Source organism: Salvelinus fontinalis, chromosome 15 (assembly GCF_029448725.1).
Source record: "Salvelinus fontinalis isolate EN_2023a chromosome 15, ASM2944872v1, whole genome shotgun sequence".
NCBI lineage: Eukaryota > Metazoa > Chordata > Actinopteri > Salmoniformes > Salmonidae > Salvelinus > Salvelinus fontinalis.
Window position 1 is genome coordinate 4,955,091 of NC_074679.1, and position 13,159 is coordinate 4,968,249.

Genomic DNA, 13,159 nt, shown 5'->3' on the forward strand with positions numbered 1-13,159 from the left:
GTGGACCTGTCATACTTTAATAATCCCAGAGATGACGGTCGGCTGGATGGAGAGATGGTGAGTGTGGACCTGTCATACTTTAATAATCCCAGAGAGCAAGGTCGGCTGGATGGAGAGATGGTGAGTGTGGACCTGTCATACTTTAATAATCCCAGAGAGCAAGGTCGGCTGGATGGAGAGATGGTGAGTGTGGACCTGTCATACTTTAATAATCCCAGAGAGCAAGGTCGGCTGGATGGAGAGATGGTGAGTGTGGACCTGTCATACTTTAATAATCCCAGAGAGCATGGTCGGCTGGATGGAGAGAGGGTGAGAGTGAACCCGTCATACTTTAATAATCCCAGAGATCACGGTCGGCTGGATGGAGAGATGGTGAGTGTGGACCTGTCATACTTTAATAATCCCAGAGAGCATGGTCGGCTGGATGAAGAGAGGGTGAGAGTTGACCTGTCATACTTTAATAATCCCAGAGATCATGGTCGGCTGGATGGAGAGATGGTGAGAGTGGACCTGTCATACTTTAATAATCCCAGAGAGCATGGTCGGCTGGATGGAGAGAGGGTGAGAGTGGACCTGTCATACTTTAATAATCCCAGAGAGCACGGTCGGCTGGATGGAGGAGGGTGAGAGTGGACCTGTCATACTTTAATAATCCCAGAGAGGGTGAGAGTGGATTAGAGAGAAAAATAAATGCCGTCGCCACCTTTCTTTCCTACCAAGGTGGACTGAACCAAGCTGAAGGTGAGAAGATGCTGTATCTAGCAGAGGTTTTGAGAGAGGGAATCAGAGGCTCTTTCTCATCTTTCCTCGATTCCTCGTCTTCTCACCTCCTCAAAACACACTGGATAAGAAGGTCTGAAGAGAGGGACCATGGACCGTCTCACTCCAATACGCTTGAGAAGGAGGAGATAATATGCGAGGAATCATTGAAAGATTAACTGAAAGAGTTACACGCTGACCAGACCGAACACGTCGCGTGCGTCGCAAAATAAATTTAGAAATCCATGTTATTCAATTATTGCACCCACACTGCTTGCGCGCGCCAACGAGCGCCTGCGATGCCAAGGGCTAAAATAGATGTCGTTCCTATTTCTGACGCAGATCGCGCTGCAAGTCCTGCCTCCCCCATCTCCTCATTGGTTTATAGAAGCAGGTACCCACATGCCATCTTCTCATTGGTTATACCCACGTGGGTGATAGAAAGACAAACTGTTTTGCCAGTAGTCGTGGTAATAGAATGAAAGTTTAGATGCGATCACCATATAATTTAAACGATGAAAAGGCCTGGAAGGAGGAGAGATGACTAGAAACGATTCGGTTGGCCGTTTTATGTGTGGATTAATTGTCGGAGTAGAGGACCTTGTGCATTTCAGGTAAAATAACAACTCGATGTTTATATCCCAGGACAAATTAGCTAGCAACAGCAAGCTAGCTAAATAGGACAAATTAACGTTAGCTAGCAAGTGCACGCTAACTAGCTAAATTACCATACATGTTTAATGCTTTTCGACCTGTCCCCAAATTAATGTCATTGATTCAGAGTTTGTTTTGATATTTTAACCTGCGTGTCATGATCGCATTTGGTGCAAAATACATTTATGCACAATTGCACACGATGGCGCACGCGCGCAGCCGGGTTTGGACAAGGTGTTAGCCAGTATTTACCACCTGTTGGAAGGGATGATGAGGGACTCGGTCTTCTTCATCTTGCCAGTAGGGGGCAGCTTCTCCAGGAAGGTGTCCATGTTGTCCATCTCCAACTCTGTAGTGGGGGTTACTGCCTCTTGTTGCTCCTCCTGCTGGGACGGTGCAAAGACAGGGATGAGACACAACGGCAGTTGGTAGTATCTAGTTTCTTTTGTCATTTATACAGGTTACTCTCACTAGTTAGGTTTCCATCCAATTGGTGACAGATTTTCATGTGAATATTCTACAATCTGCATGACAACAATTTGCACATTTTCCCACTAGAGATGCGTTTCCATCAAATGTCTTTTTTTTGTGTGGATAAAAGTGCATGATGACATAGTGCACATAAAAATACATTTTGCAGTAAATAAAAATAAATAAATTCTACTTTACTGATGGTTTTTGTCACAATGAATGTTGTGTTATATAGCGAATGTGTCTACACTGGTGTTGGTTCCTGTGCTCTAGCTATCAGCTCGTAGATACAGCGCAGGTATAGCCTACATAATGAGATTATTGTGGACTAAAGACTGAGATTATTGTGGACTAAAGACTGAGATCGTTTTACATTTCTCAAACGGCAGCCAAGCATCGATCCTTCATGTCACCAGAATAACACCCGCAATATTTATTGGAAATGAGCATGAAGCTCATCGTACACTTTTCACCACCCTGTAAAGTTCATCACAACATAACGAGTGACTCCAAGTTTACTTCGATATGTCGGTAAAATATATATATATATCAATATTTGCGCATAAAAGGAGAATCCACCGCAATTTTATCGCATTATTAATTTCACAGACACAAAAAGATCCCACCTTGTCCAGCGTATTTTTTGTTTTGTCGACATTTGGAAAGTTTACCGACAGAAATGTTCTGTTTACATCAGGTCTGTCGTGAAATGTTTTACTCCGACATGTACTTTACTGGCATAAAAATGTTGAGTGAGATAAAAAATAAAAAATAAACTTCAAATCAGAACGACAGTGACCACGACCCAGTGACCTGGGTTATAATAGTGCCACTGTATCTACCATCAACTGGATGGATGGCAGCTGGTTGAGGATACTTACAAGAGAAGCGTTATCTGAGACATTGTCCACCTGGAACTTGTCGCCTCTGTTCGTAGTCTTGTCTGGGTCCATCTGGAGGGAAAAGGGAAGAGAGGAGGATTACAATTTGCGAGGGAGTTGTATAGCTACAACAGTATAGCTACAGCACTATAGCTACAACACTATAGCTACAGCACTATAGCTACAGCACTATAACACTATAGCTACAGCACTATAGCTACAGCACTATAGCTACAACAGTATAGCTACAGCACTATAGCTACAGCACTATAGCTACAGCACTATAGCTACAGCACTATAGCTACAACACTATAGCTACAACACTATAGCTACAGCACTACAACACTATAGCTACAGCACTATAGCTACAACACTATAGCTACAACACTATAGCTACAGCACTATAGCTACAGCACTATAGCTACAGCACTATAGCTACAGCACTATAACACTATAGCTACAACACTATAGCTACAGCACTATAGCTACAGCACTATAGCTACAGCACTATAGCTACAGCACTATAGCTACAGCACTATAGCTACAGCACTATAGCTACAGCACTATAGCTACAGCACTATAGCTACAACAGTATAGCTACAGCACTATAACACTATAGATAAAACACTATAGCTACAACACTATAGCTACAGCACTATAGCTACAGCACTATAGCTACAGTACTATAGCTACAGCACTATAGCTACAGCACTATAGCTACAGCACTATAGCTACAGTACTATAGCTACAGCACTATAGCTACAACACTATATCACTATAGCTACAACACTATAGCTACAGCACTATAGCTACTACACTATAACACTATAGCTACAACAGTATAGCTACAACACTATATCACTATAGCTACAACAGTATAGCTACAACACTATAACACTATAGCTACAGCACTATAGCTACAACACTATAACACTATAGCTACAACAGTATAGCTACAACACTATAACACTATAGCTACAGCACTATAGCTACAGCACTATAGCTACAGCACTATAGCTACAACAGTATAGCTACAACACTATAGCACTATAGCTACAGCACTATAGCTACAGCACTATAGCTACAGCACTATAGCTACAGCACTATAGCTACAACACTATAGCTACAACACTATAGCTACAGCACTATAGCTACAGCACTATAGCTACAACACTATAGCTACAACACTATAGCTGCAACACTATAGCACTATAGCTACAGCACTATAGCTACAACACTATAGCTACAGCACTATAGCTACAGCACTATAGCTACAACACTATAGCTACAGCACTATAGCTACTACACTATAGCTGCAACACTATAGCTACAGCACTATAGCTACAGCACTATAGCTACAGTACTATAGCTACAACACTATAGCTACAACACTATAGCTACAGCACTATAGCTAAAAGTATAGCTAGCAGTATAGCTAACAGTATAGCTACAGCACTATAGCTACAACACTATAGCTACAGCACTATAACTACAACACTATAGCTACAACACTATAGCTAAAAGTATAGCTAGCAGTATAGCTAACAGTATAGCTAACAGTATAGCTAGAACAGTATAGCTACAGCACTATAGCTACAACACTATAGCTAACAGTATAGCTACAACAGTATAGCTACAACAGTATAGCTAAAAGTATAGCTAGCAGTATAGCTAACAGTATAGCTACAACAGTATAGCTAACAGTATAGCTAGAGCAGTATAGGTAGCAGTATAGCTAGAGCAGTATAGCTGGCAGTATAGCTAACAGTATAGCTGCAAAAGTATAGCTAGCAGTATAGCTAACAGTATAGCTAGCAGTATAGCTACAACAGTATAGCTAGCAGTATAGCTAACAGTATAGCTAGAACAGAATAGCTAGGTTGTCTGATGGATCTAATCCAGGGAATATTATGTCCTGGGAGGGTGACAGTCTCGTCCAGGGTATATTATGGTCCTGGGAGGGTGACAGTCTCATCCAGGGTATATTATGATCCTGGGCTGGGAGGGTGACAGTCTCATCCAGGGTATATTATGGTCCTGGGAGGGTGACAGTCTCATTCAGGGTATATTATGGTCCTGGGAGGGTGACAGTCTCAGCCAGGGTATATTATGGTCCTGGGAGGGTGACAGTCTCATCCAGGGTATATTATGGTCCTGGGAAGGTGACAGTCTCATCAGGGTATATTATGGTCCTGGGAGGACGACAGTCTCGTCCAGGGTATATTATGGTCCTGGGAGGGTGACAGTCTCAGCCAGGGTATATTATGGTCCTGGGAGGGTGACAGTCTCATCCAGGGAATATTATGGTCCTGGGAGGGTGACAGTCTCATCCAGGGAATATTATGGTCCTGAGCTGGGAGGACGACAGTCTCATCAAGGTATATTATGGTCCTGGGCTGGGAGGGTGACAGTCTCAGCCAGGGTATAATATGGTCCTGGGAGGGTGACAGTCTCATCCAGGGTATATTATGGTCCTGGGCTGGGAGGGTGACAGTCTCAGCCAGGGTATAATATGGTCCTGGGAGGGTGACAGTCTCATCCAGGGAATAGTGTGGTCCTGAGCTGGGAGGGTGACAGTCTCAGCCAGGGTATATTATGGTCCTGGGAGGGTGACAGTCTCATCCAGGGAATAGTGTTCTGGGAGGGTGACAGTCTCAGCCAGGGCATAGTGTGGTCCTGGGAGGGTGACAGTCTCAGCCAGGGTATATTATGGTCCTGGGAGGGTGACAGTCTCATCCAGGGAATAGTGTTCTGGGAGGGTGACGGTCTCAGCCAGGGAATAGTGTTCTGGGAGGGTGACAGTCTCAGGGAATAGTGTTCTGGGAGGGTGACAGTCTCAGGGAATAGTGTTCGGGAGGGTGACAGTCTCATCCAGGGTATATTATGGTCCTGGGAGGGTGACAGTCTCAGCCAGGGTATATTATGGTCCTGGGAGGGTGACAGTCTCAGCCAGGGTATATTATGGTCCTGGGAGGGTGACAGTCTCAGCCAGGGTATATTATGGTCCTGGGAGGGTGACAGTCTCATCCAGGGTATATTATGTCCTGGGAGGGTGACAGTCTCATCCAGGGTATATTATGGAATAGTGTTCTGGGAGGGTGACAGTCAGGGAATAGTGTTCTGGGAGGGTGACAGCCAGGGAATAGTGTTCTGGGAGGGTGACAGTCTCAGCCAGGGAATAGTGTCCTGGGAGGGTGACAGTCTCAGCCAGGGAATAGTGTTCTCACCGGACTTGGTGGTTCTCTGTGACTCCGGCTGCTGTGGATGCTGCCAATATCTGTGTGCGAACTGGAGAGGGAGAGACCCTCAAAATATGGCCTGAAAGAGAAAGCATCAGAAATAAATACATCTGAAAAGAGTACTGGAGTCACTCATTACCCTGAAATATTTCTGTAGTGTAGACTGCTATGGTGTTACAAGAGTCTACAGCCATATCTCTGGGCAAAAATCACTTAATACACGAGGCAAAGGCACACAAAATACACACACTGATAGCTCTCCTCCCACTCACTTGAGTTTAGGTTTCGGGGTGCTGAGGACACTGTCGTCATCGTCTAGTTCTGGTCCACTGTCACTGGGGTTCTCAAACTCCAGACTCTCTAGGTCCAGATCCTCCTCTACCTCTGGAGGGGGCTCAGCCGGGTCCTGCTCCGAGTCCAACACCTGGACTCGGTGTTGGCAGGAGAACACAGCAGGAGCAGGAGCATGCAGGGGAACACACACACACACACACACGCGGAAAACGCACACAGATAGAAAGACACAGAGACAAGAAGTAAGAAAGAAAGTTATCACACAAGATAACAGATGTTTAACAGTTACATACATCTACTGAGCAAAATAAATGAAAATGACCCTAGCAGTTTGAAGTAAGTGATATGACACTTATGACAAATGCTTAATGCTACCTCGTTTAAAACAGTATCAGGGTTGGGTTACCTCGTTTAAAACAGTATCAGGGTTGGGTTACCTCGTTTAAAACAGTATCAGGGTTGGGTTACCTCGTTTAAAACAGAGTATCAGGGTTGGGTTACCTCGTTTAAAACAGTATCAGGGTTGGGTTACCTCGTTTAAAACAGTATCAGGGTTGGGTTACCTCGTTTAAAACAGAGTATCAGGGTTGGGTTACCTCGTTTAAAACAGTATCAGGGTTGGGTTACCTCGTTTAAAACAGTATCAGGGTTGGGTTACCTCGTTTAAAACAGAGTATCAGGGTTGGGTTACCTCGTTTAAAACAGTATCAGGGTTGGGTTACCTCGTTTAAAACAGTATCAGGGTTGGGTTACCTCGTTTAAAACAGAGTATCAGGGTTGGGTTACCTCGTTTTAAACAGTATCAGGGTTGGGTTACCTCGTTTTAAACAGTATCAGGGTTGGGTTACCTCGATTTAAACAGTATCAGGGTTGGGTTACCTCGTTTAAAACAGTATCAGGGTTGGGTTACCTCATTTAAAACAGTAACAGTATCAGGGTTGGGTTACCTCGTTTAAAACAGTATCAGGGTTGGGTTACCTCATTTAAAACCGTATCGGGGTTGGGTTACCTCGTTTAAAACAGTAACAGTATCAGGGTTGGGTTACCTCGTTTAAAACAGTAACAGTATCAGGGTTGGGTTACCTCGTTTAAAACAGTATCAGGGTTGGGTTACCTCGTTTAAAACAGTAACAGTATCAGGGTTGGGTTACCTCGTTTAAAACAGTATCAGGGTTGGGTTACCTCGTTTAAAACAGTATCAGGGTTGGGTTACCTCGTTTAAAACAGTATCAGGGTTGGGTTACCTCGTTTAAAACAGTAACAGTATCAGGGTTGGGTTACCTCGTTTAAAACAGTAACAGTATCAGGGTTGGGTTACCTCGTTTAAAACAGTATCAGGGTTGGGTTACCTCGTTTAAAACAGTATCAGGGTTGGGTTACCTCGTTTAAAACAGTATCAGGGTTGGGTTACCTCATTTAAAACAGTATCAGGGTTGGGTTACCTCGTTTAAAACAGTAACAGTATCAGGGTTGGGTTACCTTGTTTAAAACAGTATCAGGGTTGGGTTACCTCGTTTAAAACAGTAACAGTATCAGGGTTGGGTTACCTCGTTTTAAACAGTATCAGGGTTGGGTTACCTCATTTTAAACAGTATCAGGGTTGGGTTACCTCGTTTTAAACAGTAACAGTATCAGGGTTGGGTTACCTCGTTTAAAACAGTATCAGGGTTGGGTTACCTCGTTTAAAACAGTATCAGGGTTGGGTTACCTCGTTTAAAACAGTATCAGGGTTGGGTTACCTCGTTTAAAACAGTATCAGGGTTGGGTAACCTCGTTTTAAACAGTATCAGGGTTGGGTTACCTCGTTTAAAACAGTATCAGGGTTGGGTTACCTCGTTTTAAACAGAGTATCAGGGTTGGGTTACCTCGTTTTAAACAGTATCAGGGTTGGGTTACCTCGTTTTAAACAGTATCAGTATCAGGGTTGGGGTCAATTCCATTTAAATTCCAGTCAATTAAGAAAGTACACTGACATTCCAATTCTCTTCAATGCTTTTCAATGAGGAACCATTAGAACTGGGTTTACTTTCTGAATTGACTGGAATAGAAATGTCATTGACCCCAACCCAGGTTAGTAAAACAGTTGGACAGGTGTTACCACATTGACCCCAACCCTGGTTAGTATAACAGTTGGACAGGTGTTACCTCATTGACCCCAACCCTGGTTAGTTTAACAGTTGGACAGGTGTTACCTCATTGACCCCAACCCTGGTTAGTATAACAATTGGACAGGTGTTACCTCATTGACCCCAACCCTGGTTAGTATAACAATTGGACAGGTGTTACCTCATTGACCCCAACCCTGGTTAGTATAACAATTGGACAGGTGTTACCACATTGACCCCAACCCAGGTTAGTATAACAGTTGGACAGGTGTTACCTCATTGACCCCAACCCTGGTTAGTATAACAGTTGGACAGGTGTTACCTCATTGACCCCAACCCTGGTTAGTAAAACAGTTGGACAGGTGTTACCTCATTGACCCCAACCCTGGTTAGTAAAACAGTTGGACAGGTGTTACCTCATTGACCCCAACCCTGGTTAGTAAAACAGTTGGACTAACCTCGTCTGAGACTCGGAACCTCTTGATCAGGGCCACCAGTCTCTGTTTAAAGTTCTGCTGCTAAAAGAGGACACAGAAACAACTGCTCATCAAACAGACAGACCCATCACAAAGACCTAGCCTGGGTCTGTTTACGCGTGGAATAATAGCACAGACACACACAGACTGGTACCCAGGCTAACAACAACCGGGACAGTAATCAGTTGCCTAAAGGATTTCCAACAACAAACATGTCGCTTTTTTGGGGGGGCGAACCGAACTAAATTAACATAGAAATGTGAGTTATAGATCTGTCGTTCTCATTGAAAGGATGTCTGAGAAGGCAGATCTGTTCTACAGTGTGTGCTCTATTTCTATGCGTCCTGTCCTTCAGTTAGTTTTTTGTGTTTTTTTTTATTGCAAATAATGATTCACAACCAGGCAATGGCAGAAATATTTCTGAAATATTGCACCTTTAAAAAAATACCCTGAAGGAAGTGGGACCATGTTAAATAAAGTTGAAATGAAAACCATGGCAACGCTGCCGTTTGACCAGCAGGTAGCATCTTAGGCAGAAAAAAAACACACTGGGACATTGTGATTTACCACTGAATGCTTTTTTTTGGTTTTAGCAGGAAACAAAAATCTCAAACAAAACCATTGTATCTAATCTTATTTCAGATTCAATAAGATAAAAAATATCCATAAAGCCTCAGCTTGGCTAAGCTTAATGAGAATGCAACAAGATGTCTGGATGACTTTACTGCCAATCTCTTACCCTGGTAATTGAGGCAGTCCTCACGATAGACCTCCTGTGCTTCTTAGGCTTCCTCACATCATACTCATCATCCTCAAGGTCCTGGGGATAAACATGTAAACAGTACACAGGGTTAAAACACAGCCAGGGCAGGTTGTCAAACATATACAGTCGTGGCTAAAAGTTTGGAGAATGACACAAATATTAATTTCCACAAAGTTTGCTGCTTCAGTGTCTTTAGATATTTTTGTCAGATGTTACTATGGAATATTGAAGTATAATTACAAGCATTTCATAAGTGTCAAAGGCATTTATTGACAATTACATGAAGTTGATGCAAAGAGTCAATATTTGCAGTGTTGACCCTTCTTTTTCAAGACCTCTGCAATCCACCCTGGCATGCTGTCAATTAACTTCTGGGCCACATCCTGACTGATGGCAGCACATTCTTGCACAATTAATGATTGGAGTTTGTCAGAATTTGTGGGGTTTTGTTTGTCCACCCGCCTCTTGAGGATTGACCACAAGTTCTCAATGGGATTAAGGTCTGGGGAGTTTCCTGGCCATGGACCCACAATATCGATGTTTTGTTCCCCGAGCCACTTAGTTATCACTTTTGCCTTATGGCAAGGTGCTCCATTATGCTGGAAAAGGCATTGTTGTCACCAAACTGTTCCTGGATGGTTGGGAGAAGTTGCTCTCGGAGGATGTGTTGGTACCATTCTTTATTCATGGCTGTGTTCTTAGACAAAATTGTGAGTGAGCCCACTCCCTTGGCTGAGAAGCAACCCCACACATGAATGGTCTCAGGATGTGTTACTGTTGGCATGACACAGGACTGATGGTAGCACTCACCTTGTCTTCTCCGGACAAGCTTTTTTCCGGATGCCCCAAACAATCGGAAAGGGGATTCATCAGAGAAAAGGACTTTACCCCAGTAGTCAGCAGTCCAATCCCTGTACCTTTTGCAGAATATCAGTCTGTCCCTGATGTTTTCGCCTCACTGTGAGTGCAGATGCACTCACACCTGCCTGCTGCTATTCCTGAGCAAGCTCTGTACTGATGGTGCCCCGATCCAGCAGATGAATCAACTTTAGGAGACGGTCCTGGAACTTGCTGGACTTTCTTGGGCACCCCGAAGCCTTCTTCACAACAATTGAACCTCTTGAAGTTCTTGATGATCTGATAAATGGTTGATTTAGGTGCAATCTTACTGGCAGCAATATCCTTCCCTGTGAAGCCCTTTTTGTAAAAAGCAATGATGACGGCACATGTTTCCTTGCAGGTAACCATGGTTGACAGAGGAAGAACAATAATTCCAAGCACCACCCTCCTTTTAAAGCTTCCATTCTGTTATTCGAACTCAATCAGCATGACAGAGTGATCTCCAGCCTTGTCCTCGTCAACACTCACACCTGTGTTAATGAGAGAATCCCTGACATGATGTCAGCTGGTCCTTTTGTGGCAGGGCTGTAATGCAGTGGAAATGTTTTTTGGGGATTCAGTTCATTTGCATGGCAAAGAGGGACTTTGCAATTAATTGCAATTCATCTGATCACTCTTCATAACATTCTGGAGTATATGCAAATTGCCATCATACAAACTGAGGCAGCAGACTTGGTGAAAATTTATATTTGTGTCATTCTCAAAACTTTTGGCCACGACTGTACAGTATAACAACCAACTCCAGGGGTGTATTCACTAGGAACCAAACAGAAGCCAACAAACAGAACCAAGCAGAAGCCAACAAACAGAACCAAACAGAAGCCAACAAACAGAACCAAACAGAAGCCAACAAACAGAACCAAACAGAAGTCAACAAACAGAACCAAACAGAAGACAACAAACAGAACCAAACAGAAGCCAACAAACAGAACCAAACAGAAGCCAACAAACAGAACCAAACAGAAGCCAACAAACAGAACCAAACAGAAGCTAACAAACAGAACCAAACAGAAGCCAACAAACAGAACCAAGCAGAAGCCAACAAACAGAACCAAGCAGAAGCCAACAAACAGAACCAAACAGAAGCCAACAAACAGAACCAAACAGAAGCCAACAAACAGAACCAAACAGAACCAAACAGAAGCTAACAAACAGAACCAAACAGAAGCTAACAAACAGAACCAAACAGAACCAAACAGAAGCTAACAAACAGAACCAAACAGAACCAAACAGAAGCCAACAAACAGAACCAAACAGAACCAAACAGAAGCTAACAAACAGAACCTAACAGAACCAAACAGAAGCCAACAAACAGAACCAAACAGAACCAAACAGAAGCTAACAAACAGAACCAAGCAGAAGCCAACAAACAGAACCAAACAGAAGCCAACAAACAGAACCAAACAGAAGCCAACAAACAGAACCAAACAGAACCAAACAGAAGCTAACAAACAGAACCAAACAGAAGCTAACAAACAGAACCAAACAGAACCAAACAGAAGCTAACAAACAGAACCAAACAGAACCAAACAGAAGCCAACAAACAGAACCAAACAGAACCAAACAGAAGCTAACAAACAGAACCTAACAGAACCAAACAGAAGCCAACAAACAGAACCAAACAGAACCAAACAGAAGCTAACAAACAGAACCAAACAGAAGCTAACAAACAGAACCAAACAGAAGCCAACAAACAGAACCAAACAGAAGCCAACAAACAGAACCAAACAGAAGCAAAAAATAATGAAATGTGGAAGGACTACCTGAATTTGTCTAATATAAACTTGGTTTTGTTGCAAAAAGGTTTTTCCGTTGCTAAATGTTTTGTTACGTTGCAAAACTAATGAATACACACCCCTGATGTGTTTCTCCTGTCTGTTCGGCCTCAGCGAGGACAATGTCTTGGACTTTATTTGTACTGACCTGACCCTGAACAGCGTCATCGCTGGCCTCCTGCTCTGAAGAGAAACTCTCATACTCCTCCTCCGAGTAGGTATCTAGAAAACACACACACACACACACACACACCCCACACACCACACACACCACACACACACACATTAACCTAATGCTGCTGAAAGCAGGAGAATATCACATCACAGGCTGCCAGGGTTGTTAAATCATTCATCCGTTTTTTTTTTTTTTTAAATTGTGGTCTTCAGATTTCACAAGCAGTAATGCAGTTCAGAATACTACATGGCACTTTGGTAAAGAGCTCTTTGATACAATTTGATCATAATTGGCGCCTGTTTTATGCAGAGAAAATGTACCTGACAAGATTAACTACGAGCCTCTTTTATACCCTCTGCTCAGTGCTCTGCCCGGCTGGCCGAATAATGGATTCCGATGGAACCATGGTCTCAGACTGTGTCGATACGCATCTGACCATTACATCTACCGTTTTACCAGGCTGCCAGAAAAGGCTGATTCTGATGGAACGGAGCCATGCTGTGTTACAAACTGTTAACCCAAACTAGAGCAGAGAGCTGTACTGTGTCAAAGCCTACCTCAGTAGCCATGCACGGGTAGAAGCACCGTATTGGGTCACAGTTGCCTACCTCAGTAGCCATGCCTGGGTAGAAGCACCGTATTGGGTCACAGTTGCCTACCTCAGTAG

General features: G+C 43.4%; 1 protein-coding gene across 10 annotated transcripts in view; it reads right to left on the reverse strand.

Annotated features, from left to right (window-relative positions):
- The window catches only part of pacs2 (phosphofurin acidic cluster sorting protein 2), a 127,099-nt gene that overhangs the window by 25,551 nt on the left and 88,389 nt on the right, over window positions 1–13,159 (reverse strand). For 5 of the 10 annotated variants that reach the window (XM_055862481.1, XM_055862485.1, XM_055862487.1 and 2 more), the window contains 7 exons: window positions 12,466–12,539; window positions 9,619–9,699; window positions 8,862–8,921; window positions 6,277–6,428; window positions 5,993–6,083; window positions 2,766–2,837; window positions 1,666–1,799 (listed from right to left, as the gene is read on the reverse strand). In XM_055862481.1, the coding sequence (XP_055718456.1) occupies window positions 1,666–1,799; window positions 2,766–2,837; window positions 5,993–6,083; window positions 6,277–6,428; window positions 8,862–8,921; window positions 9,619–9,699; window positions 12,466–12,539 (664 nt within the window). The remainder of the gene's footprint in view (window positions 1–1,665; window positions 1,800–2,765; window positions 2,838–5,992; window positions 6,084–6,276; window positions 6,429–8,861; window positions 8,922–9,618; window positions 9,700–12,465; window positions 12,540–13,159) is intronic. The other 5 variants (XM_055862482.1, XM_055862486.1, XM_055862489.1 and 2 more) reach the window with 3 other exon arrangements.